At 39.7% G+C, this 24,775-nt stretch overlaps 2 protein-coding genes across 2 annotated transcripts; both read right to left on the bottom strand.

Moving 5' to 3' along the window:
• Positions 1-1,322: 1,322 nt before the first annotated feature.
• LOC135470979 (large ribosomal subunit protein bL12m-like) lies at positions 1,323-8,895 on the bottom strand. Its single transcript, XM_064750031.1, has 5 exons — positions 8,704-8,895; positions 6,664-6,868; positions 6,368-6,433; positions 4,994-5,125; positions 1,323-2,106 (listed from the first exon to the last, which is right to left on the bottom strand). The coding sequence occupies exons 1-5, from the start codon at positions 8,757-8,759 to the stop codon at positions 1,990-1,992; spliced, it is 576 nt and encodes a 191-aa protein (XP_064606101.1). The 5' UTR covers positions 8,760-8,895; the 3' UTR covers positions 1,323-1,989.
• Positions 8,896-9,296: 401 nt separating this feature from the next.
• LOC135470968 (indoleamine 2,3-dioxygenase 2-like) lies at positions 9,297-23,169 on the bottom strand. Its single transcript, XM_064750020.1, has 15 exons — positions 23,047-23,169; positions 22,484-22,571; positions 20,256-20,351; positions 19,613-19,732; positions 18,598-18,716; positions 17,878-17,892; positions 17,429-17,528; positions 16,991-17,108; positions 16,126-16,177; positions 13,757-13,826; positions 12,344-12,419; positions 11,708-11,806; positions 11,199-11,295; positions 10,966-11,045; positions 9,297-10,599 (listed from the first exon to the last, which is right to left on the bottom strand). The coding sequence occupies exons 2-15, from the start codon at positions 22,565-22,567 to the stop codon at positions 10,535-10,537; spliced, it is 1,191 nt and encodes a 396-aa protein (XP_064606090.1). The 5' UTR covers positions 22,568-22,571; positions 23,047-23,169; the 3' UTR covers positions 9,297-10,534.
• Positions 23,170-24,775: the final 1,606 nt, after the last annotated feature.

Here is a 24,775-nt window from a genome sequence, read left to right as displayed (position 1 = left end):
TAAAATGACAACTGCATGTGTTCTTCACACAGCCATCTCTCACATGATGCTTTATATTAGGCCAATTATATGTACATTGCCCAAAATGCCGAGATCTGCCGTTCTTGAGTGAACGAACCAAAGCCATTTGATTCTCTGCCAGAGCTCTACTGGTCCAGAATGACCTGCTCACACAATGGCTCTTCCCAGAACTTTATAGGAATTTGCTCATGTTTGTTTCACTTGTGACATGTTTGTTCGTCAGTTGTAAATATCATTGTAGTTTTAGACATGCATTTCACTGGGGTTTAATGCTGTACTTACATCTAAGAATTTTTAACTTATGACTTGACAATGACTACCAGGTTTGTGGGTGGAGGAAAATCAGAGGGAAAAGCTTGACAAACTTTCTGACTCAAACTAATGAGAGCAAGAGCTGGAATTGAAGCCTCAACCATATTGTTTCCTTCATGTTCATTCTTTGTGATCTGTCATAACAGTGGGTCGAATTTGATTGGCTGAATGAAAATAGGATGAATTCAGGCAATTTGTAGTATCTTTGTTAAATTAGTCAAGCTCAACCAGTCTAAACAATAAACAGCAGTGTGTGAGTACAGCTTTAGATATTATCCTACGAACTGTGTGTATTTCATCCAGGATGAAAGTGCTGTTTATTACATCTGCTAGCCTCTAGTGATGAACTGAGGTCAAATCCAGATCTCACTTATCAATGCCTCAAATAGCTATGGTATTTTAATACCAGTGCTACCTTTCTAAAATACCATGCTTAAGATTACAAACTCACACAGGAAGAGTTCCCCCAGGATATACTTAACAGACTGATTTGCATAATATTGCCATCTGATCACTTGTATGTACTCTGTATTATGGGCTTAAAATTGTCAGATTTGTTCATGATGGTGGAAGGTGTGGTATTATACTGCCCATCCACCCCAGCTTTATAAGAAAACATGTTGAAGTGTCAACAAATCAAAGAAACCTCAGGACACATGGCTTCTCTGTATAAACCTGAGAGCAATGATCAAGAAGTACAACCTTGGGACCAGACATGCAACTCAGAAGCATTGAGAGACCAGTATACAGCTCAAACAAGTATTCCCTATCTACAATTCCCAGATTCTATGTTTTAAGGACAATAACTCTACGATTAATTGATGCAGCACAACCCAAATGGCACAAGCACATCCTTACATGAACCCTGTCTTACCGACAAAGTTTCATGAAAATGTAATCCTAAATGTAGGAGTGATACGACAAGACGACCACTAAATACAGACCATCACCCTGATCGCTATATATACCCTTCAACATATGCAAGAAATTGAAAAAACAACACTTTTTGTGAATGACATTTTATTTTTCTTTAAAAAATTCTGGGAGTCTATATACATGCATAACAAAACCTACTGACAAGAAGACAAAGCTACATACATGTACATGTATGGGAAAGATATCCCGAACGAGTGAAGCACTGTTCTGGCTATAAATCTTCCTGACTTATTCAGTAGCTTTTAAGGTTTATCTAAACCCTTAGGGCAGATTAATTAGCGGGGTCACAAGGGAACATGAATGACGCGACCTTGAATGACCTTCAAAGAAAACATCACATTGGGTCATATTGCGGTCATTCACACAGCTACAAATCCTTGACACTTGCCAACTCTTTTGTGGTCAGCACTGTCCATTCCAAGGGTATTCCATGTACATACAGTATTAAATGTACACTCAATGGATAACAGAATAAATGGCGCACCTTGGTTCTATAAACCATGTCCCATTCTAACTGACACAGCAAATTTGGAAGTCCTCAAAAATATTGCAATAAACTTCAAAAGACATGGCAATGAGCATATCATGATAGATGTTCATTACACGTAACATATGTGATTTCATCTGTCCCTCAAGATAACTGACAGCATCTCCTACTCCACACAGTTCTGTGGTCCACATTTGTCAAACACTGAAGCATGTGTAAGGAGGTGTGTCCTTTCACTCAACCTCAGCCACACCCCCAGCAGCATCTATAGCTGCCTTCAGTTTTTCTGCCTCATCCTTGGCAACATCAGCTTTCACAACGATTGGAGTTGATTCAACAAACTTCTTGGCCTGCAAAACAAAATGGGACTGTGTGTACAAGCATCAAATCTCTTCTATTCATTTTACATTCATTTGTTAGTTTAAGATGTTAATGTCTTCAAAAATATTTTCACCTGTAAGATAATTGGCTTAAAGAAACCAGGTAGAAGAGGTAGCTGACAACACTACTGATGTAAAGCCACAACCTATAAACCTGGGTTTAAACCACACTGATTTATCATCTACAGCACGAAGACACCTCAGATGAATGGGATCGGAAGAGCCTAACAATTTCTTCTACATACAGCATCTCAGTTTACATGGCAAGCCCCACACATGGCCTACAGTACCTACCATAACATATAGGTGGATTTACTTTTCTAATTTAATACAGGGGAATATATGTATGTGCCCATCACCCCAGAATGAAAAAGGTATTCGGTCATAGCCCACTACTGTACTCCGTTGACCTTTTCAATAAGCTGAGCAGCACTTGTGGTCGGAATGATTGAGGGAAAGGTGACAAAACAGGGTCGGGCTGTAGGAGAATCTGATCAGATAGGTTGAACAGCGGACCGCAGATAGTGGATGGTTCTCACCCATATGACTAGAGACAATATAGAAAGTCGGCACGTATCAATTGGCCAGCGATGTGCATGGATACACTTTCGCCAGTGAAGGGGCGGCATAGGCTTTGAGTGGTCAGTCTGAGTTATCTGAGTTAACAAGCAAGGCAAACATGTAGGCCCCTTCACTCAGGTGATTTCCCAAGCCACATTGTCTTTGTGTACTATAATTTGTTCACTGATTTGTTTAATGGCCTATTACACAACTTTATTATAATAGACTCAGCATTACATGTTTCTTCTCGTAAGAAAATCTATTTTCACCCACTTTGTTTGCATTAAATCTTACATACGTCTTCACACCTCACCAATAGAGGCTTTCATGATCAAACAATATCATTCTTTGTGTGGAAATTTTGGGCAGTAAGGGTCAATCTAAAATTGACAGTATATTCAAATATAAGCAGCCAAGTTGTATTCATATGCAAATCGCAATTTTGCCCAGCTCTGGGTATAGATGGTTTGCAATGGCCGCCATCTTTGAGGTGAGTTTGTGTATTGCCCACTAGGTGTCTATTGTTAGAGGTGTCATAAGTTAGGCAGAGGCTCTTGGCGGGCAATGGCATACAATGGGCAATATACACAAACTTATCTCAAAGATGGCTGCCATTGCAAACCATCTGTAGCCTTTGAAGTTCCAACAATGTTTGCAGGACCAGTAAATCATAGCAGAGACCCAATGCGACCCCCTGAGAAGATTTCACAATATTGTTGACCTTTTTTTCCCAAGGGGCAGGTCAATGAAAATAAGTTCATCTAAATGGTCAATGTCGAATTCTGTAAACTGTCAATTCTGTCAATCTGTAAGACTTACCTAGTGACTGAGTTCACGTGTGAGTAGGAATAGATTTAGCCTTGCATTAACACAATGCTTACGAGTCTTTCAACACGAAGCTGGTAATGGCCATCCATTGCTACACATGCGGCCACAACGTTCAATCCGTGCATGTTGAGTTTATGCTCGCCATTTTATGAAATAGAGAATGCCTGGAGAATGCTCCTCTACCTATACATGCTTAATGCAAATTTACTCATGTACAGACACGGCTGTCACATTAATACGAGAACCAGGTTTGAACTTGTCAGTTTAGGAAACCTTGTCCGGAGTATGTTTACGTGTATACCGGACAGTTTCCGAAATGAAATGGCGGGAACATAGAACACTTCTAAAATGGGATGACAAAACACCAAGTGCATGAGGCTTTCCCCTGTATTTTACGAGAGCATAACGACAGATACTTGTCAGTCATGTCTTTATCACTGAAATACATTTACATCTGTTACATTTATTTATGGGACTAAACAGGCAACACTGTTCCCCCTATAATGCATTCACAGATGCAGTGTAACGGACAGCTGGAGCAGCAGTTGTTAGGATGCCAGTTTGACAAGAACATGCTTTCAGACAGATTCGGAATTTACAGGTTTGTAAACAACTATGGCTTGACACTTTCTTCATTTTAAAAAAAAAAGTGTTGTCAGGAATTCTTAAAGCCTGTATCCACTGGACTACTTTCATCTCGCCAATCGTGTAAAGCGCAGTCCCAAGAAAACAATCATCCATCCTACTCAATAAGCTTCAAATTAAAGCTGTGTTGACAAGTTGAGCCGTGTTGAGCAATCTGGACAGCTTCATCAACTTCATCCAACAACACTCAACACCATCCAACATTGCTGAATCAGAAATGTACACGTGTATTTTTTGTCGTCAAGTTGAGTGAAAGTGGCCAATCAGCGGGCGTGTAAAAATAATGTGACCGTCTTCAGGCACATAACCTGGACAACATGGCAGCACCAAAGGCGAAAGATAGAAACTGGTCTAACAACTCACTCACTCACTCACTCTCACTCTCTCTCTCTCTCTCTGAAGATTACAAACACAGGGACAAAAGAAAATCATTGCATTGTCTCAAAAAGTCTCATGCATTGGGGGAGAAAGATGGAAATTTCCCTCCAATTTATCAAAAGTTTCATAAAAAAACACTGCTCAAACAGATGACAACAGTGTTGGACAATGTTGACTTATCCGATTTGGGACGTTCAACGTACCTCAACAGCACTCAACTTGCTGTTGAGTCAACAAAAGTTGAACGATGTTGGATAGTCTGGATGGGGCTGTAGCTAATAATGGGTATAATAAAGTATATATTTGTTTGTTTTCCAAGGGTTTAACGCTGCTTCAACATTATTTCAGTCCTACAGCAATAATGTATCAAATATCATCATGAATAATCTGCTGGTGTGGTATGGTGCATCACCTGTAAGATCTTGAACAGGTTTAATAAACTCACCTGGACTAAGTTCATCCCTTCCATTAAATTTTTAATTTCTTTGATGAGCTGAACTTTTTTACTCTCCTCAAATTTCATCAACTTTACTGTGAAGGAGGTCTTCTCTTTCCTGGCTGGTTCATCATCCTCTTCCTGTATAGTACAGAATGAGCATCGTGAGCCTGGTGATATATACATAATAGCCAGGATGGGAATCAATGTGAAAGGCCACAACGAACCAGTCATACAGGCATAAAAAAATTTAATCTTGACAATTTCTTACTTTGACATACTGAATTTTGACAGTATTTTCACATTTTCTTAGAACAGCAGCTGCCCCAGAAGATTTTGTTAAACCTCGAAATTATTCAGACGCACTGTTTCATCATTTTCCTCTCCGGTCGTACATGGGTCTGCCACCAACCCATTCCAAAATAAAAATGTACACACTGGTTCCACTGAGATTACATCTCTAATATATTTGGACACCATGCATTTTACAACCGCGACTTTGTGAGTAAGGAGTGTGTATTACATCACCCAATCTGAGATAACTCAATCACGTTATAGCAAAGGTATCGAAGTGTTGAGCAGTGCGCTATTTACTGGCGTTTGTGGGTATTATCATCATGTCTGTCCATGTTCAAGCTGAACCACAGCAATTTTAAATGTATTTACAAACTTACCACTTCATTTTGCAAAACAGAATTCAGAGGGGATACAACAATAATTAGCGTGGGTTCCTCACTGTGTTCTTGACACTGGATGACCCAAGGCATGAGCTGATGTACAAGACTTTTACCATGCCCTGTCAATTAGACTGCAACAACATCTTTTTCCTCGTATGTCGACCTGCTTCGCATTGAACTCTACAGAAACATATGTGATTGCTTCTTCAAACTCTCTTTTTATGCTGTTTCACGTGGGCACCGCCATGTTGATTAACTCAATGTTATTGGATGTTATTTTGGATGTTTTTGATGAATTCAGATACAGGTATTTGCTTGATTTTTATACCATTGGTAGAGGTTTAGACTCAAGGAATCTGTAAATATCTGATACTCCTTTCTCAACAATTATCCCCAAATTCTGCTCTTATGGCGCCCACCTATATGCGAGCCTTGTCTCGGTACTGCAGGATCACGTAGAAAGGCGCGTGACCTTGAATGCCACCAACCTCAAAGGCTCTGCCTGGTTTTCTTCATTATATAATAGAAACGTTCATGAGTATGGTGTAATACTCCACAGGAGAGACAAAAATAAACAATACTGTATAACCTTTTCATTCCCCTGAATACAACGCGCTTCAAAATTCTGATTAACATAGGTGGTTTGATTCATAAAGGGTGATGAGTAACTCCCATTGGAGCATCAGTGATACAAGATTTGTTTTACCTGTTGTGGTGCCACTGCTGGTCCTCCATAGGCCATGACTGGGGCATCTTGGATATTTAAAGTTTTCTGGAAATACACAATACAGTAATACATCAACTAATGGCATACCTGAGGAAAAATATGGCATAGTTGGAAATAGTATTATATACTCTTTAGTTTTTGCCTTTAGAAAGAATTCTATTTGAATTTTAATTACACGAAACCTCCATTATCCCAGAAAACAACATATATCCATATTTTTGAATGAAACAATGCAAAGGTACATCTCATTAATGATGGAATGAAAATGTCTTTACCTTTAATAACTCATTCAAATCTGCTGTTTCAATAAGCGTGAGTTGACTTATATCCTCCACTATTCTTTGTATTTTAGGTGAGTACTGCTTGTCTGCTGTGCTGGGTTGTGCCTGTGCTATGGCGTCACCACTGTAAAGCTGCTGTTGGCTGGCACACAGGAACGTACGCTCAGCTAATGAATTTCTGATGCATTTATTTGATAATCTACAAAAACAGAAATTGCTTTGAATATAGGTCATTTAATTATTTTCCGTTCAAAGATAAGTATTATCTTAGTTTTTCATATAATACAACATTGCTCTTCAAAACAGTGCTGGTTAGACTGGGTGATTTGGTTTTCAAATACGTTGATCTATGTACATGTATGGTGGCTTGCAGCCTTGATACGTCTTACACCCCACCTTTTGACCATGACCAAGTTCTGATCACCTTCCAATTGGTTCGCTATATGTAACCCAGGACATCCTTAAAAATTCTTGGTTGTTATCCAAAATTTTCAGAAAAAAATAAAACAGAGAAAATACAAAATTAATAATGAACTCTTTACTCGGGGTACACCGAACAAACATATTTTTAATGATGACGCTGTTATCAGATGGTGAGTTATGTACAATTGGAACCAAACTAGATACCCAGACAAAAAGGTGAGCAGCACATGCCATCACATAGGTGAGCTCCATGTGACCCAGACATTGCCATCAGGTAAGTGAGCTACCTGTTGCATAATGGGCACTCGAATACTGCTATTAGATGGGTGACCTACATCTGTACCGGTAGATGTAACAGGTGGGCTACATGTAACCCAGACATTGCCATCAGACAGGTGAGCAACATGTAACGCAGACATTGCCATCAGGTGAGTGAGCTACACGTTGCACAATGGGCACTCAAACACTGCTATTAGATGGGTGACCTACATCTGTGCCAGTACATATAACCCAGACACTGCCATCAGGTGAGTGAACTACATGTAACCCAGACATTGCTATCAGGTGGTTCAGCTTCATGTAACCCAGACATTGCCATTAGGTCAGTCAGCCAGACATAACCCAGACATTGCCATCAAAGGGGTGAGCTACATGTAACCCAAATACTGTCACCAAATGGGTGAGCTACAAGTAATGCAAACATTGTCATCAGACAGGTGAGCTATATCATATGCAACCCAGACATTGCCATCAGATTGGCAAGCTACACGTAACCCAACCATTGTCATCAGATGGGTGAGCCACATGTACCTTAATTCTTCAATCTTTTCAACCACCACTGCAACCAATTTTTTGAAACATTCTAAGACAACGATGGAGTGTAGAGAAAAAATTTGCACAGTTTTATGAATCTTGCAGCTTTAGTGTCACAAACCAAAATTTTTTAGTGCAATTATCATAATAACTGTACGTATTAATTCCCCTGAAAAGTGGTTCAAAAAGTTGAAGATTTACAGGACATGTAACCCAGCCATTGCCATAAGACAGGAAACCTAAATGTAACCAAGACATTGTCATCAAATGAGTGGGCTATTGGTAACTTAAACATATTGCAATCAGACGAGTGAGCTACATGTAACCCAGACATTGCCACCAGGTGATCTAGCTTCACATTCAGTTACATATTTGCTACCGTGGTGTTTTTACTGATTTGATATTCTATGAGCTAGGCCTATATGGGATAATGTTAAATTCAGTCTGAAACTACTTTTCAGAGCTGCATATGACCACATGAATGCGGTTAAAGAAGAAGTAACCAAGACATTCCCGTCTGAAAGGTGAGCTATTAAGTCAGTCACCACGTGACAATGTTTTATTGTTTTATACACTGGAATTATGACATGGCTTGATACAGGTAGTGTCACCTAGTGACGTGTCTCATAGCATTTTCGTTCAATGTCAATCACGACCTTCTGCCTATTGAACATTATATATTGTAGCTAGGCAGCCGAAGTTACGTTGTTGTTGCATCTCTAATAGACACGTGAAGATTTTCAGAGGTCCTCTATTTGTTATACATAATTCGTCCTTCTTTCTCTGACTGCCATTTACCTGTTTAGAGTAGATACTCTGCAGACCTTGGTACACAGAAATCTGCACGATTGCATGTTTTCTTTTAAGATCGATAATGGTAAAAGGATTGAAAGACCGAGGTGACGTTGTTGTTGTCAAGACATGTGCAATTAGTGGTATTATAAAATTGTGAATCGTAGTTTGGCTGGAAGCGGACTTTCGGTGCTGATCGGCACCTAAAGCCTTATGTAAAAAAAAAAAAAATACTTATTGCGAATATGGCAAGCGGTTTTGATATTTATTCTCTAATTATATGGCCTTCTGATTATACATGTGTAAAATTGTATACATATGTGAAACACTTTTGTACACATGTACAAATAAAAATTTGTTTTACATATACCAAAAATAAATGATCAATGCTTGATCAAAAATCAATTAAGATAGGCCCCCCCTACCCATCAAAAACGAATTATGGGACCCAGTAGTATTTTTCAAGAGGGAAGAAAAATATAATAGGGTCAAAAAAAAAAAAGAAAGAAGAAAATTGATCCAACTGAACTTACAATGACAAAACAAAACCGTGTATTTATGTCAGTAAAATGCTTCACATAATCCTTTTAATGACGTCTAATCATGTTAAATTGCTGCTTGCAACCGTATTAAGCTTAGTGTGTGCCAAACGCTGAGGAAACAGCCTGCATGGTTTATCGTGGAACGTCGCTAATCATTAACTGTTATCCATATAGTCTGTATTAAATGGCGATGCCGGTATATATAGATAGATAACATAAATTAGGTAATTCCAGCAGTAAACATATGGAAACTGGGAAGAGTTATTTTATTAATTAACATATTATTAACTGAACCCAACCCAGAACCCGCTGGGAGTTATAATTCTCGCATGGATACCAACGGTCCATTTCTACTTTCAGTAAAAGTTTCGTTAAATCATGCTCAAACACTCTTAATTTGATGTTGTATTTTGACTATTTATATTATAACCTTGTTGACAAAAACAATCCATGTGTATTTTGTGTATTCCCCCGATTCTGCCTGGTTTCCTCCCACCATAATGCTGACCCCCCTTATATAAGTGAAATACTGCTGAGTAGGGCGTAAAACACCAATCAAATAAATAAATAAATATTTTGTGTATACTGGCCGTCATAGTATAAATGAAAAATTCTTGAGTATGGCCTTAACAAAAATCAATCAATCAATCAACTTTTACTGCTTCGACCATACTGCTGGCGGAAGTGCATGTGTTTGTTTGTGGGATGGGGGCGGGGAGTGTACAACATTACTACCCTAACAAAAACCAATAAAAGTGTAACACAGGCATGGAATTTAGATTTCACCGCAAGGTCGATAAATGGAAACGAAATAACCAATTGACAAAAGTACGAGAAAGTATATCTATTCATCATGCATGTTCTTTTTCTATATGACTTCTTATCTGGAGGGGCGAGCCCTACATAGGTTTTAGTATGTGTGATTTATGTATTTATACCAGCTGTAAACACAACTATAGGCCTATCTGTTAACGCACAGTTAATACCAACAACGTATATTAACATGTATTTTACGTGCCGAAGCCAAACTACAGCCATTTAAATCTATGCAATCTATGTATGTAGTTAGCTCAAAGACTTACATCCGATTGTACACAGGATCTACTTTCTACAGTTATTTACGTACATGTAAGGCTTATAATAAAATATATGCATAAAATTTGTAATCCTTTTCACAACAACTTGGCGGGATCATGGAAAACTATAGAAATGCGTGTATATACATGTAAATATAGACCATATATAGTATACATTCTAACATGGAATTTCATGGATCGGAATCAGTGCTGCCTCAATCAGTCATCATACAGCTGTGCATCCTGGGTGGTGGACCTAACTGACTTCAGAAATGGAACAACACCTACAAGTAAACGAAAATACGGACGTACAGTTTAGAAGGCTTTTGATGAATGAATGATTATATTCACGAAATCGTTTTGCGGAGAGATGTTCCTGATCGAAAGTACGATGCAATAAACGATTTCCGTGCGCCTACATGAAACACTATTGAAACAAAAATTATTATTTCGGTAAAACAAACTATTTTATTTATGTATTTATTTGACTGGCGTTTTACGCCGTACTAAAAACAAACCACCCGTATATATACTAACTGCAAAACAGGGAATCATATATGTTGTAGTTCAAAGAATTTTGGAATTCGACTTGAATGTACACTAATATAGACCCGTCTAATAATTGTTCATGCTAATTATTAGATACTAACTTGATCCACCTGTTCCTTGTTTCGAGACGGATGCGTACACCTGGTTACGTCCCATTCTGTGAGACATACTGACTACGTATCTGTGAACAAGACAAGACCTCATGAAGTTTTTCTGTGACATAACGATTGTGTATCTGAATGTGGGCAAGAACAAACATCATAATCCATAAAATTATGTGTCACTTATACCAAGGTGTGCATGCAATACCTGTAAGAAGGTGGCACTGTCTTACTTGGCGACAATGGTCAGATGGTAGCTCCGGAAGTCAATTAGGGTACCAAGGCATTTCTCAAAAGCTGTCTTCAGGTCCGCACAGTTGGATTTCAGGACTGAAACAAAAGCTGGCTGATTTAAAAAGGACCCTCCTTTTAAATGTATCTTTTCTACGAACATTTCTGTGTTCTGCGAGATCTCATGTATTCTATGCTATATGGGAAGGTCTCCCAACAACATGCGGATGGGCGTGGCTTTCCTCCGGATTAGATGACCTATTGATCACCACGTCTAACCAGTGTCATCCAACAGGTAACACACATTTCAAAAGTGAACATTAAAACTTAAATATTTAAAGTAATGTGCATTTCAATATATTATTCAGGATTAAACATTTTGTATGTTTACCTCCGATTTTCGTGCAAATGTAACAAACCATCGAACACAAGTGAAAGTACCTGTTCAGAGGATAGTGAAATGTGCCCTGATTAATAGTTTTGTCCTGTACCGAACTTCTAAGATCCTCACCGTACTCTCGTAAAGACGGACCATTCTCTATCATGTCGATGAACTTTCTGTGGTCTGGAGGCATGTAACTTCTCATATCAAACAGAAACTTCCTCTCGCCTGAAAAATTCGAACTGTAGGATTAAATGGCATCATAGGACATGGTCTTAATCAGTATGCCAAGTATTTATATAGAATACATGCGATATGGCATTTTCCGTGAACAATTTACAAAATCGCATCTTCAATATTAGTGGTTGTACGGCAATTTATCAATTTGTGCTGTAGAGTTACTAATCAAAAATCATCTACTATATCTACCTGTACCTGGTACAATATATAACATATCAAAAATGCTCTGCACCTCCAATCATGCATGCAGCGTCACCAGTGCTGCAGAGTTATTTGTATATTATAAGACTTATACTGTCTTTTAAATTTTATTTGTACATGCCATTGCCGGATTCTATATTTCTCGATTTCCCTGGGTTTTTAGATGTGTTTTCGTTATAAACTGGTTAATAATAACTTATATTTCCAAACCTTCTGTTTGGATAGTAATGTCTGCTTCATCTTTTAATGACAACAAGATACAAACTTCTCTGCTTTTTCGACGAAACAATGCCCAAAAACTTTGTATGAAGATTATATTCTTACTTCCGGTGTGTTTCACTCCCAAGAAAGCGTCCAAGGTCTGAAAGATTGAACTCTGAGCGGCACTGCCTCCTGTAACCTGCATAGATCAAAACAAACTAACTTAGTCGCGCAAAGTGAAGCATTTTTCAGGTGACACATTTTGCTTGGCTCAGTTTGATTCGACCACTCAATAAGACGAATCAAGAGTTTTGGTGAAATTTGATTAATGTCTTATCAGAAAAACTTTAGTGGCTCCTACAAGTACATTTTTACATATCAACTGCAGTACTTCTCGCTGGAATTGGTTACTTTCATGCTATCTTACTTGTAACGTTGGCAACGGCATATCTGGTTAAGCTTATGAGATAGACGAATTTCGAAGTTAGTTTTTCACGACAAGTCGCCTCCATTCAAACTTGCTAAAATTTAATCGAAAATATATACATATATAATATATGTGGTCTTCTCAGGTCAGAAGATCTATGGTTTGTACAGGTTTGTACTTCAAAATTCCCACTATAGCTCTATCGAGATACTTATCCGTTCACATCCATGCATGCTATATATGATCCATAGACTTCTGGGTCAGGAATTGCAAGTTTAACAGTTTCATGGACTATATGAAATGGACTGTGCATGGATGGTACATAAATGGTTCATAAATGGTACATAAATGGCACATAAATGGTACATAAATAATACATAAATGGCACATAAATGGCACATAAATGATACATAAATGGTACATAAATGCATGTGTTTTCTGAAAACTGTAATAGGATGTGCTTCTTTCAGGAAGTTAACATTTCGTTCAAATGAGATATAAATGATTGAGATTGTGTGGCGATTATTAGAGAAGCAGGCTTGTGGGAATTTCACCGTGGGCACAGGTGTTTCCCACGGTCTGCATTATAATCAGAAGTCGTTTTTAAGACAGAATTTTATAGGGATTTCGAACAACAAAACTTAGCGAAACAGACAGGTTAAAATCGAGCAGCGCTGACGCAGGCGTCCGCGAACTTACATACTATGGTTCAGTCGGATCGTATCAGAGTCCAGTAGTTTGATCAAATTTGCTCAAGTAATTTGTCAGAGAGCAATATCGTGTTGAATTGACTCTTCAGGTTTGAAGCATGCATGGACTAATTTAAAACTTCATCTGTAAGTATCAGTTTCACAAAGATGTCGTACAAGTATAATAATCGCACATGTAGGACAGTGGTACGATAATAGCGACATACAAAATATCGTACGACAAATGTACGATAACAAAATGTCGTACTCCACTTTGTGAAACTGGACCCAAACCTGTAGCAAAAGTGTAACTTAAACTGCACGGTATACTTTAGACAATAACACGTGATATTTATTTGTACAAAAATAATGTTTTACTGCAGGATAAAAATAAAGGGTTAACATTTGTGTATGGTTTACCTGGTGTGGTTTTTCAGACACACCTGCGTATACCAGTCCCCTGGGTAGGGGAGATCCAGCCCCACCCCACCTGTAACATTAGACACATTAACCACATGCGTCAACTGGGTAATACAAAGTCTCAAGGCAGCACTCGTCCGTTGCTATTTATGAACAATAACGCCTTAAAACTAACAAATGTGTTATGTTGAAGTCAACATACATGTATAATACTGTCTTACCAAGACAAAACGGCAGCCTTATATAAGCCTATAAATTTACCAAAGAAAAAAAAGTAACGCCAACTACGCATACCTGCTAACAACGGCATCCATTTAATCTTACCTATCCAAAAACACCATTCATATTAACTATCAATCTTCCAAAAATACTAAACGTATGCATTGGACTGTAAACCTTATATATTTATTTATTTATTTGATTGGTGTGTTAACCCACAACCATAGGCAGGTTGCTCGCATAAATCTTATACAGTCCTGGAAAAAAGTTTGGAATATTGGTGAATTTCACACCATCTCCACGAAGAGCGTGGTTCGTTGCGTTCAGGTCAATAACCTGTCGATTGGTTTCACTTGGACTAGTCTCTATGATGCATTATTAATAGTTTCCTCAAACCAAAACATTTCTAAATGTTATAGGAGACGAGTTTTTCACGATATTCTGAAAGTGCCCCAAACAAGTGCAGAAATTCAGTGAAACCCATGTATTTTATTACGAGCTGTAACTTTTATTCGATTGGAAATATGTCTACAACACTTGGTAAGTTAAATATGCAAAACACTAACAATACAGAAAATTAATTTAGTACTTGGTGTGCCCACCCCTCGCATTGTACACGTCTTGGCATACTGGCAACTAAGGAAGTCAAAGTTTCTTCCGGTATATCTCTCCAGCAAGTGAGCACAGCACGAGTTAGTTCAGCCACGTTCGTTGGGGCTTCATCCAGGTTATTCAACCCACGGGAAACTTCCGCCCACAAGTTCTCAATTGGGTTCATACCCGGTGAAATGGCTGGCCACTGCATGTACTCAACGCCCTCCTGTTCCAGAAAATTTTCGTATCAGTTCGGTCCGGTGCGGCGTGGCGTTGTCGTCCTGATACACAAAGTTTGCCCTGAATTGTTGCCGAGCAAATGGGAGCATTATCGTTTCCAGAATCCGTTGATATTGGTGCTGGTTCATGTGTCCATCCAAGACGTGCAGGTCGCATTTACCAGTGCTATGAAAAGCACCCCAGACGGTAACCCCAACGCCCCCGCCTTGGACTCTGGGCATGATGCAATCTTCGTTCAGAGCCTCGTGAGCCTGACGACGCACCATCACACGGCCATCTTCCCGGTAGACGACAAAACGAGACTCATCACTGAATATCACGTGTCGCCAGTGTCCCACCTGCCAGTTCAGGTGTTCCCGCGCCCAGGATAAGCGTGCCTGGCGAAGTCGACGCTGTAGCAAAGGCTTCCTCTTAGGCCTCCCTACCAAATACCCAGCAGTCAACAGTCTGGATCGCACTAAGCGGCTTGACACAGGAGTATTGGTAAATCTCATCCAGTCAGCGCGTATCTGGTTGGAACTCTTCGTACGGCTATTGCGGCAAAGTCTCACCAGATATTGGTCCTCTCTCTCGGTGGTCTTTCGTGGCCGACCAGACCTCGGTCTAGGCTTCGGCACACCCGTCTGTCGGTGTCGCTTAAAGATTTTGGAGGCGGCTCCCTGAGTGACACCAAGAGCTGCCGCAATGTCCTTCTGTTTTGCTCCAGCCAGGCTCATACCAACGATACGGTTGTAGACTGCAGCACTCAGTTGACGTCTCATGATCACAGCAGTATTGTTGGAAACACTCTGGAGCACTGGCATGCCTTAACCGAGCTTTTATAAGAGTTACAAGGTTAAATTATAATCATGTCTGCGTACATGACTTTTTCACTGAGAAATGGATGGTCATGCTATGTCCCAACTGTAATTTTGCTCAGGTGACACAAGCAATAATGGTGTGTATGAGCTGAAAGAGGACATAATCCACTACATTTTCCACCCAAACAAGAATGTGTGCATTCAATGTAAGGCGCACAAAAGTATGTTTCTGGTAAATGCTATTATCAGTGAAAACAATATTCCAAACTTTTTTCCAGGACTGTATAAGGTTCCCAAACTATATATATACACTCTTACCAAACAACATATATACACTCATGTTTAGTGCTATGTAAACCACCCAAAGACCTTAGCTATATACTGTTACCAACATACAAACGACAATCATTTTAGTACTATATAATCTTCCCAAAAGACTCCAACTATATAATGTAAGTAAAATTAGCAACCATAGTTCAGCACTGTTGACCTCCGAAATCCTCAAATCACTCTTACCCACTCAGAAACGGGCGAAGGCGGTCATAGAAATCTTGAGGATCGACCCTTTCTGGAAAAGTCACACAGAACAGTCATTTCAGTTTGGATTGGTGATGATGGGACGGCCACACGTCAAATCATGTGTAAGCAATAGGTGGAAACACATGAAAACGTGCTCTGTAGCATATGTATTAATATTTACTGAAACAACTTAAGTAAGCGATTGTATGCATTGATTTGTGCCAGACTTTTACTTACTGAGGAGGTTTGTGAGTTAACGAAGAGGAAATCTGGGGCGAACGTGTTTCAAAGCACTGTGTCAGTGAAAGCTAGATTCTAACACAAATAACAAAATCAGATTCCACAAATCTCTGGAACAAGAGACACCATATAGAAAAACATCGTTGGGACTTACAAAAAGAGCCAGCATGCCAATGCAAACTTGTGTGGTTGCATGCACGCAAGTGCTTTCGCTTTGATTTGTTTTTTATCTGATCAGTCAACTCAAGGCCTTATGTCAAATGACATAAGTATGGCTTTAGCAATATCTAGTGCCAGGCGGCATTAAAACCGTCCGGATTTACAATGATAACGGTGGAGAAGAGGCTATAATTTTAAAAAAATTAAATTGTCCGATAAATATGTAGGCTAAATAATATATACATGGACGATGTCAATCTGCAAACCCATGAGTAACTTCATCAACCAATATTGAAGATGCATTCGTTTACAGAAACACTATCAAAAGGGACTCGCTTTCCATCATCCCGCGAATTGTGTTCTTGAAAAAAAGAAATAGAGCATGATTAAAATTTGATCATGGCTTCTTGCTGTGGAGTGCTGAATGCGGATAAGGCATTAATAAAAAGAAGACGACACGCACCATGCATTTTACTAAATGTTGACTTGATGTCACAAATCACGCGCTGAATACCATGGAGGCAATCTGTCAAACTTTGCTTGTCTCCAGAACGCATGCTCCTCAGACCCTTCTCAATGTACTGAAGAAAAAACGGTAGACTTTGGTCAGTGAAATTATTTGGAAGTGGGGTGATCTGTTTGCCACGCTAATACTGATGAGAAAGAGGCGAATTAAGAAAAAAGCGATTAAAGAGGCTAAGGAAAAATCCATGGAATCCCAACCAAACCTGAGACAAATTCGAGGTCTTATTGGCTTACTATTGACATATTATACTCTGTGTATAGTATAACTGGTAAAGGGCTCCATGCGCATTAAAACAAGAAGAAAATCTGTCTAAAACCCAATAATTCTAGCGTGGTTACAGAAACAGACCTATGACAGGTTGTAAGCTGAACATACAGTTAATGCAGGTACAAAATCCTTCTCTATGTGAACGGTTATCAGGCAAAACCACTTAGAACTCTCTCCACCGGGCAACGGGTACAACCAGTCCAGGTTACTGAACACAGAAAGAAACACAACAATAACATGAATATTTGACATATTCGTTATTGACAAGACCTAAAACCGACATGGGTATCACCCCACCATGTACGCAATCCAAATCTCTGAACCTATTTAGGCTATGTTATGCCTTAATTTAGTTACAAATGTATAGATTTGTTTTTATTGTTAATAGGCAGCCAGATGTAGTTCAGTGGTGTGATGTGCGGGTCAAAAACGCTGGCATACAAAGTGAGGGTAAAATCCACACCTCAAGATTCTTTCACTAAACGTACTTTATTGACATACTACAATGTGAACCTAGTTAATCCATATAAAACCAAAAGGAAATGGGGTATACTCACTCCAAGGACATAAGTCTGTAAAAGAAAACAAGGCCTCTTGTATACAAACATAAATATCAGACATGTATAGAGTAAAGGTTAAATGGTAAGACAGTGGTCGGTTCTATTTATTTATTTGACTTGTGTTTTACGCCGTACTGAAGAATTAATATTTCACTTATACGACCGCGGCCAGCAGTATGGTGGGAAAAAATGGACAGAGCAGGCTGCTGGCAGATCTTCCAACGTACGGTCGGAGAGGAAGGAAGCGTGAGCTAGACTTGAACTCAGAGCGACCGCATTGGCGAGAGACTCCACGCTGGCCCGCGAACCACCTCTGCTCACGATGAATATTTCATGTTCTCCCAACTCTTCAATTAATGCCAATGCAACAGATTACAAACATTCCGATTATCTGTAATGACGAACTAGCAGACATTTTTTTGGCTGAAAGCAATAAGCAACAGAAAGAGTACGATGTTTGGCGTCACCGTGATTGATGAAGCTTTTACATTAAGGCGCCTTAAGGTATGCTTATGCACGCTAGATAGCCACTGGTGGACACACGCACGAGCAGAATATATACCAGGTGAAATCATGTCTGGAAAGTCATGCATACCTATCCCATGTGCAATCATGCCTGGAAACTCATGCATACCTATCCCATGGACAATCAAATCTGGAAAACCATGCACACCTATCCCATGTGCAATCAAGTCAGAAAACCCATCCCATGGATACCTGTCATGTTCAACGACTCTCCAGTTGGCCAGTACGAAGGTGGCGTGGTTAACAGAGGGTTGGAGTCCTAGTTGTCTAGATACCTCCCACCAAGGTATGCTGATGCAGGCAGGTAAAGACTAGAAGAGATACGCACAGAGTTGCATGAACACAAAACAAACTTCCTTGGAATAAATACATGTACCTCCATACAAGTGTTGACTTTCTTTCCAACGCCAAACACCGGTACTGGAGGAGACAACAGCTTTACCCTCCTCGTCTGTCATTAATCACAAATCTCTTTTAGCGATTTTATTTTTCAAATTTTTCAAACTTGATACGTGGCTTCATCATAGCGACTTATAGATCAAGGCTTCAGATCGTTTGGTCCATTTTCGACAAAATTATGGCCGTTTTGGACTTTCACAATTTCCCAGACCTTTTTTAACAATGCATCGTTTTAAATCGAAACTTAAAGTCGAAAGTCGGTTGGCTGCTCCATTACGAGTTACAGATTAAGGGCGAGTTTTGGTAATTTGGTCCATTTTTGCCGTTTTTGGACATTTCCAAAACCGTTTGTCGTATTGAATTCAAACCATCAGAAGTATCAGATCAAGTTGAAGATTTCCAATGAAATTATGGCTGGTTTGCCCAGTTATGGCCTCACACAATTTTCTAGATATTTTTTTCCTTCAAAGAGGTGGGTTATGCTGAATGGAAACTCTATACCCAGACAAGTAACAAAACGAATTCTAGACCTTGAAATACATGCATTTATCCAAGGCCATTGGCCGACTTATATAATGGGTTCTGCCACATGGCCAGCAAGGTTTCGCGATCCCAGCTTCTTCGAGCTAAACTGCTAAGAGCCTAGATATTCGATTTACCGCTACCGGACTAGTAAGTAAATAAGAATCTCTGGGAAAGCCCCAAGAACACGGCACTTGTTTACCCATGAAACATATCCACCCACACCTTCGATTGGCCAGAAATCTATCATGCATGCATGTGATCAGAGATAAGCTGGTATACTGACCTGTGGAACACCTGCGTCACCCTCCTGCCAGATGTAGCACGAGGCTATTACAGAAAGCTGGAGGTGAGCTAGGCGTTTCTCCCGGTATCCCATCAAACCACGGTGATCCAACAATGGCATCTGTAAATAACATTAAAACGCTGTATACCAATGCCTTTTTTGTAAAGAAGAAAAACGAAAAAAAAAAAAAAAGAAACACCGCACAATCTTCCTTGGCAATATGAGCACAAGTGAAAGAGATAGTTTGCATACAAGGTAATAAAGGCAAAGGTATAACGACCTTGAAACAAAAATAAGTCAAGGTCAACAAAAACTACAGGAAAAGAGAATTGCTTCAAGTATTCAAGAGATATCTTGTATGCTGCAACATTCCAAATAAAAAATGTCCCAAGGTCATAGAATATGATAAGTGCCCTTCTCAATGTTTACATGTAAATGTGATGCAAGTTTCATTAACCTGATCAGAAGCGTTAAGAGATAGAGTGTTTACAAAGAAATGGACAGGTGGGTCGACGGACAACCAACTCCTATAGGGCAAATTTTGGTCGAGACGTAAAAATCCGTGAATGCGTGGAACACAACACGTTAAACGGTACACAGATTTTTTATTTCCAACATTACATACAGACAAAATTTTTCTTACCTGATCGACTACCTGCCGTAGAGTCTTACATCTCACCAACTCTGCTGCTTGCTTTGCCACTTCATCCCAAACAGCATACTGCATTGGCAGTTCCCGCTATTTATGCCGAAGGGAAGATTCATAATAATTTTGTCAGAATTTACTAACTTGAATGATCACGGTGCCTCAGCAGGAGAATTTTCTTACTTCTCATCTCGACGAGCACACATCTAGTAATTTATGCGTCGAAACAGAAATTCGTGTACCAACCGTTCGACGTCATAATCGCAAAGCCCCAAAACAACGTTCAACACAAAGCTCAAAAGAACTAAAAAAAATTAGGTAAAGTGTGAAATTGGGACGGAATCACAGAAAGGGTAACAGTCAGTAAATCAGTATTCAAGTCACGTATAACGCTAGTGTGTAAGTTGTAATAAAAGTTTGTAAGTTTATAATAAAATATGTATCCCATGCAATTGCGCTGGGATTGCAACTGGTCATATACCCATCATGGCGGTCTAATTCAACACGATGAATATAATTTCCCTGCAGCTCCGGGTTAAGCAGAGCCATGACGCAGAGTGCCTGAGATCCTGGATGCTCTGTCCATATTTACTTACAAGAGAATTCTACTCATTGTAAAACATAAGAAACTTAAGTGAAAGCGTATGATGGAATAACCTTGATACACTATTTCTTGCAGCATTAACTCGTGACATTGACTGGAATCGTCACTTAACACTCAGGATCTAACAATTGCTAGAAGGCGAGATATCAAGAACCCTTCGGTATTTTGATACCAAATAAGGGGTGAGTTATGTGTACATACGCATATAAGCGCTATCTACCTCCCTTTAGTCTAGTCGTAGAAGAGTGGACTGGCTAGACTGGCCGTCTAAGCCAGGAATTTCCTTATCTTTGATAATAAAACGGTTCATTCTAAAATTATCTTTAAAACTATGTTACAAAACAGGATTTTACAGTCTGTGGTGTACTGGGGTCCAACCTCACAGCATGTTAAAAGCTGGGTTCTTCTCCTGAACCCCTACGTCAAGCTTGATAACTCGGGTATAACTGTCATAAACTTACGATAGAAAAGTGTGTATTGTATATATTTTCTGTCGATGATAGCGTGGTACAACCTTTAACTAACGGGTGATATTTGTTTTATTTTAATAAATAGGTTGCACATGCTTTTGGTTGATGTAACCTATTCATATGAATAAACATATTTTTCAAGAAAGAAAAAAAAAACGTGGACTCGTAACCCAGAGATCGCTGGTTCAACTCCCCAGGTGGTAAGGCCCGTTCCATATAGATTATGTCAAAATTGAAACTATCACTCTTGTCATAAAGTCTGCGACAGAGAAAACCGTTCTGATACAAATACGGGCCCAGATAAGATGTACCCTCTGGTTTCCTTTAATTCCAGGCAAGGTGGACATATTCTTTTTGTAGCCTTTGCTAGATTGTTTGAAGCTAGCAGATCATCAATAGGCCGTTAAGTGAATTAGAAAGCACATAAGTTAATGCAATTCCTTATCAAATACGTAGCACATCAGCACATTATCTTGTTCACGCTCACCTGCTTACTCCATATTAATTATACCAACAGTATCACCTTAGCCTAGACTTTTCTTTTTTGCTGAATTGTCTCGTTAATTTCAGGCAAAGCTTGTGTAAACCACCCTGAACAAAAAGCTTACTACATGTATATATACAACTTTTAGACGCATGTAAGTACGTCTGTTCTGATTATTGTGAGTAGTTGTGAGCAGTGGCGACTTAAGGCTAAGTAAATACAGCGTTATTTGGATGGTAAGAAATTACTGACATCTATGGTGTAGTTGAGTTAGAAAAGGTCATTATGACATTTGACATGTTGCCAACTAACTCTGGCCTATAGGTTACAAAGATTTGGAGACGGAACAAAAGTGACCAGTGGGAAAAAAGTTGTGCAATGACCATGTTTCCAAATGTATATTAGTCACTGTAGTTCACATTTAACTACATGGGCATGACTGGAAGATATACATAACCGCGATATATAGGCTTACATAACCATGAGCAGCAAACGTCAATACTAGATAATAGGTAAAGAAGTCTAATTGAGGTAGCTTAATAAAATACTAACAGTATTCCATAAGCATATGGTCTAAACATAGTAAACACGTACATGAACAGTTGTAGGGCTATAGTAAGCCTACATAAAGACTTGTCGTTAGCAACCATACATAATAAAAGCTTACCAAAGGTTGGTCTATTAGAAAACCCGTCCTCCTGGAAATATGATAGTCTTCAAGTCGGATAGGCAGATCTTCAGACGACATCATCCACCTTTCTCAAATAAAACTGGGATGTTGACAAAATTCAGATTCACTGAATGTGCGTCAAATGTGTTCTACCTAACTTACAAAGGCTGATTTTTACTTTAAGATCACAAGATTTCAATCTAGTTGTTGCAACACGCATCTATACGTGTATAACAGTGTAACGCTAAAAAAAAAAAACGAAAGACTTCATATTGTAATTTATTTGTATGAACAGATTGAGATCAGAATTTTCTACCCATACCGCGGAAAGATAATTACCATCACTGTTTAACCTGTCAACTCTTTCCTTCTCATCTAGCGCATAGGTCCCAATACACCACGGCTCTACATTTCTCATCCATTTCCCCTTTTACGGCTATACATAACGTTGGCTGATTTTCGGATCTCTTTTGGTTTAGAGTTTTACACCGCCCCTACTGAATATATGCTACATGTATGACCAGACGATCTTCCCACTGGGAATGGAAGGCGAAGCTCACCTGCAGCTGCTTTTGAGAACTCTTTACTCTTGCTCTGCCAACCGTGTCCCAACAGCTGACATGTGCGTGGCCTTTGTCTCTCCTCACTCACAGGGGAGTGACGCACGTCACGAATCCAGTCTGACCGCCCGCATGAGTAGTCTCTACGAGATCAGACTTTAAAGCTGACGCAGTGGTCTTGCACTATTGGGCAGATTTTTAAATGCAAGATCTCGGCAGCCTTTCCTTTATTATTTCAACAACTTTTCTATATCTGTTACATTTTACCTGTTGTTTATTGCCTGCTGTAAATTAATACTATAGCAGATACCTACACTCCTTGTAGTCGTAGAATCTTTACGTTGCGCCTACATTTTTTGGTAATCAACTATATTGGCTTCATACAGACGACACAAAAAAAGACACCCTGTAGCGTGCCGACATGCTCTGTATTTTATCCATGGATAAAGTTTGTCAAATTAAACAGTGACATATGCAACATATTGTTTATTAGTTTCAGCACATGTTTCAGATGTTTTCTGAATACCGGTCATGTTAAAAATATTATTTTGTTTTATTCACTAAGAAATGAAGATCTCTACCTTTAATAAAATGTACATTTATTTAACGCTTTACACAAAATGTTTCACTTATACGATGGCATTCAATTTCATGGAAGGAGAAAATCGAGGTGCTTCAGTGGGATAAACCACAGACCCTAACTGGTATGTTACTGACAAACTCGTTCATGGATGCCGTAAAGACTTATACGCTATTGATCAAGAGCGGAATGTTTTTTTCACAAAGGTACGCGTATATTGCACGCAAATGTTGGCCACCTGTAATCATAGGTTGAATGTCTCAGCGGACAAGTTTTGTTTAAGCATTTACTTTCCTGGAATTACGAGCAATCCTCTGGTTAGTTAAAATAATTAATATTTTGATATTACATCCTGTTCAAGTAAAACCTTAAGTAGTATATTACGTCGAAAACGTGTCCATTTTGGGAGGAGGAAGGGGACTGTGTCATGGAACCCGCGCTCTGTATCCGCAATCTGCATAGCATAGCATGGCATATCATAGCACAGCACAGCACAGCACAGCACAGCACAGCACAAGGGAGCACAGCACAGCACAAGGGAGCACAGCGAAGCACAGCGGTGCGGTGCCGTGCGGTGCCGTGCAGTGCCGTGCAGTGCCGTGCAGTGCCGTGCAGTGCCGTGCAGTGCCGTGCAGTGCCGTGCAGTGCAATCTGAGCCAAGTGTCGTAGGGCAATGTCGGCTTGGAGAGTTTAGTGAGTAGGATTCTCCCTCTCGGATTTCACTGACGTCCGCACTGCGTCCTCCAATGGGAGGCGGGCGGATGGACCAATGAGCAACAGGTGGGCGATAGGGTGGATCGAACCGCTACCAATCGAATTCGTGGGATTTTCTCCGATTCACCCGTTCGCTGACGACAGAAGGAAGGGAGCACCCCCATCACAGTAGTTTTTAATTTTGGTTGAGCAGCGTCTACAAAACGGCTTGAAAAGTGTTAGCGGATATGCCCCACACATGTGCACAATGCCCGCGCGAGATTGGTCGCCGAGATAACTTAATACAACATCAATGCCAAGCACACGGAGGGTCTGACGGAGGAGACGTCGGAGAGGGGTGAGTTCGCATGCCGAACGTGCGCCAGGACATTTTCCAGATGGGACAACTGGCTCAGGCATCAGCGAACACACCACCACCACCACCACCCTGTAGGG

The sequence above is a fragment of the Liolophura sinensis genome, chromosome 1, assembly GCF_032854445.1.
Source record: "Liolophura sinensis isolate JHLJ2023 chromosome 1, CUHK_Ljap_v2, whole genome shotgun sequence".
NCBI lineage: Eukaryota > Metazoa > Mollusca > Polyplacophora > Chitonida > Chitonidae > Liolophura > Liolophura sinensis.
Note: the sequence above shows the minus strand (reverse complement) of the source record. Positions and strands in the feature narration are given on the sequence as shown.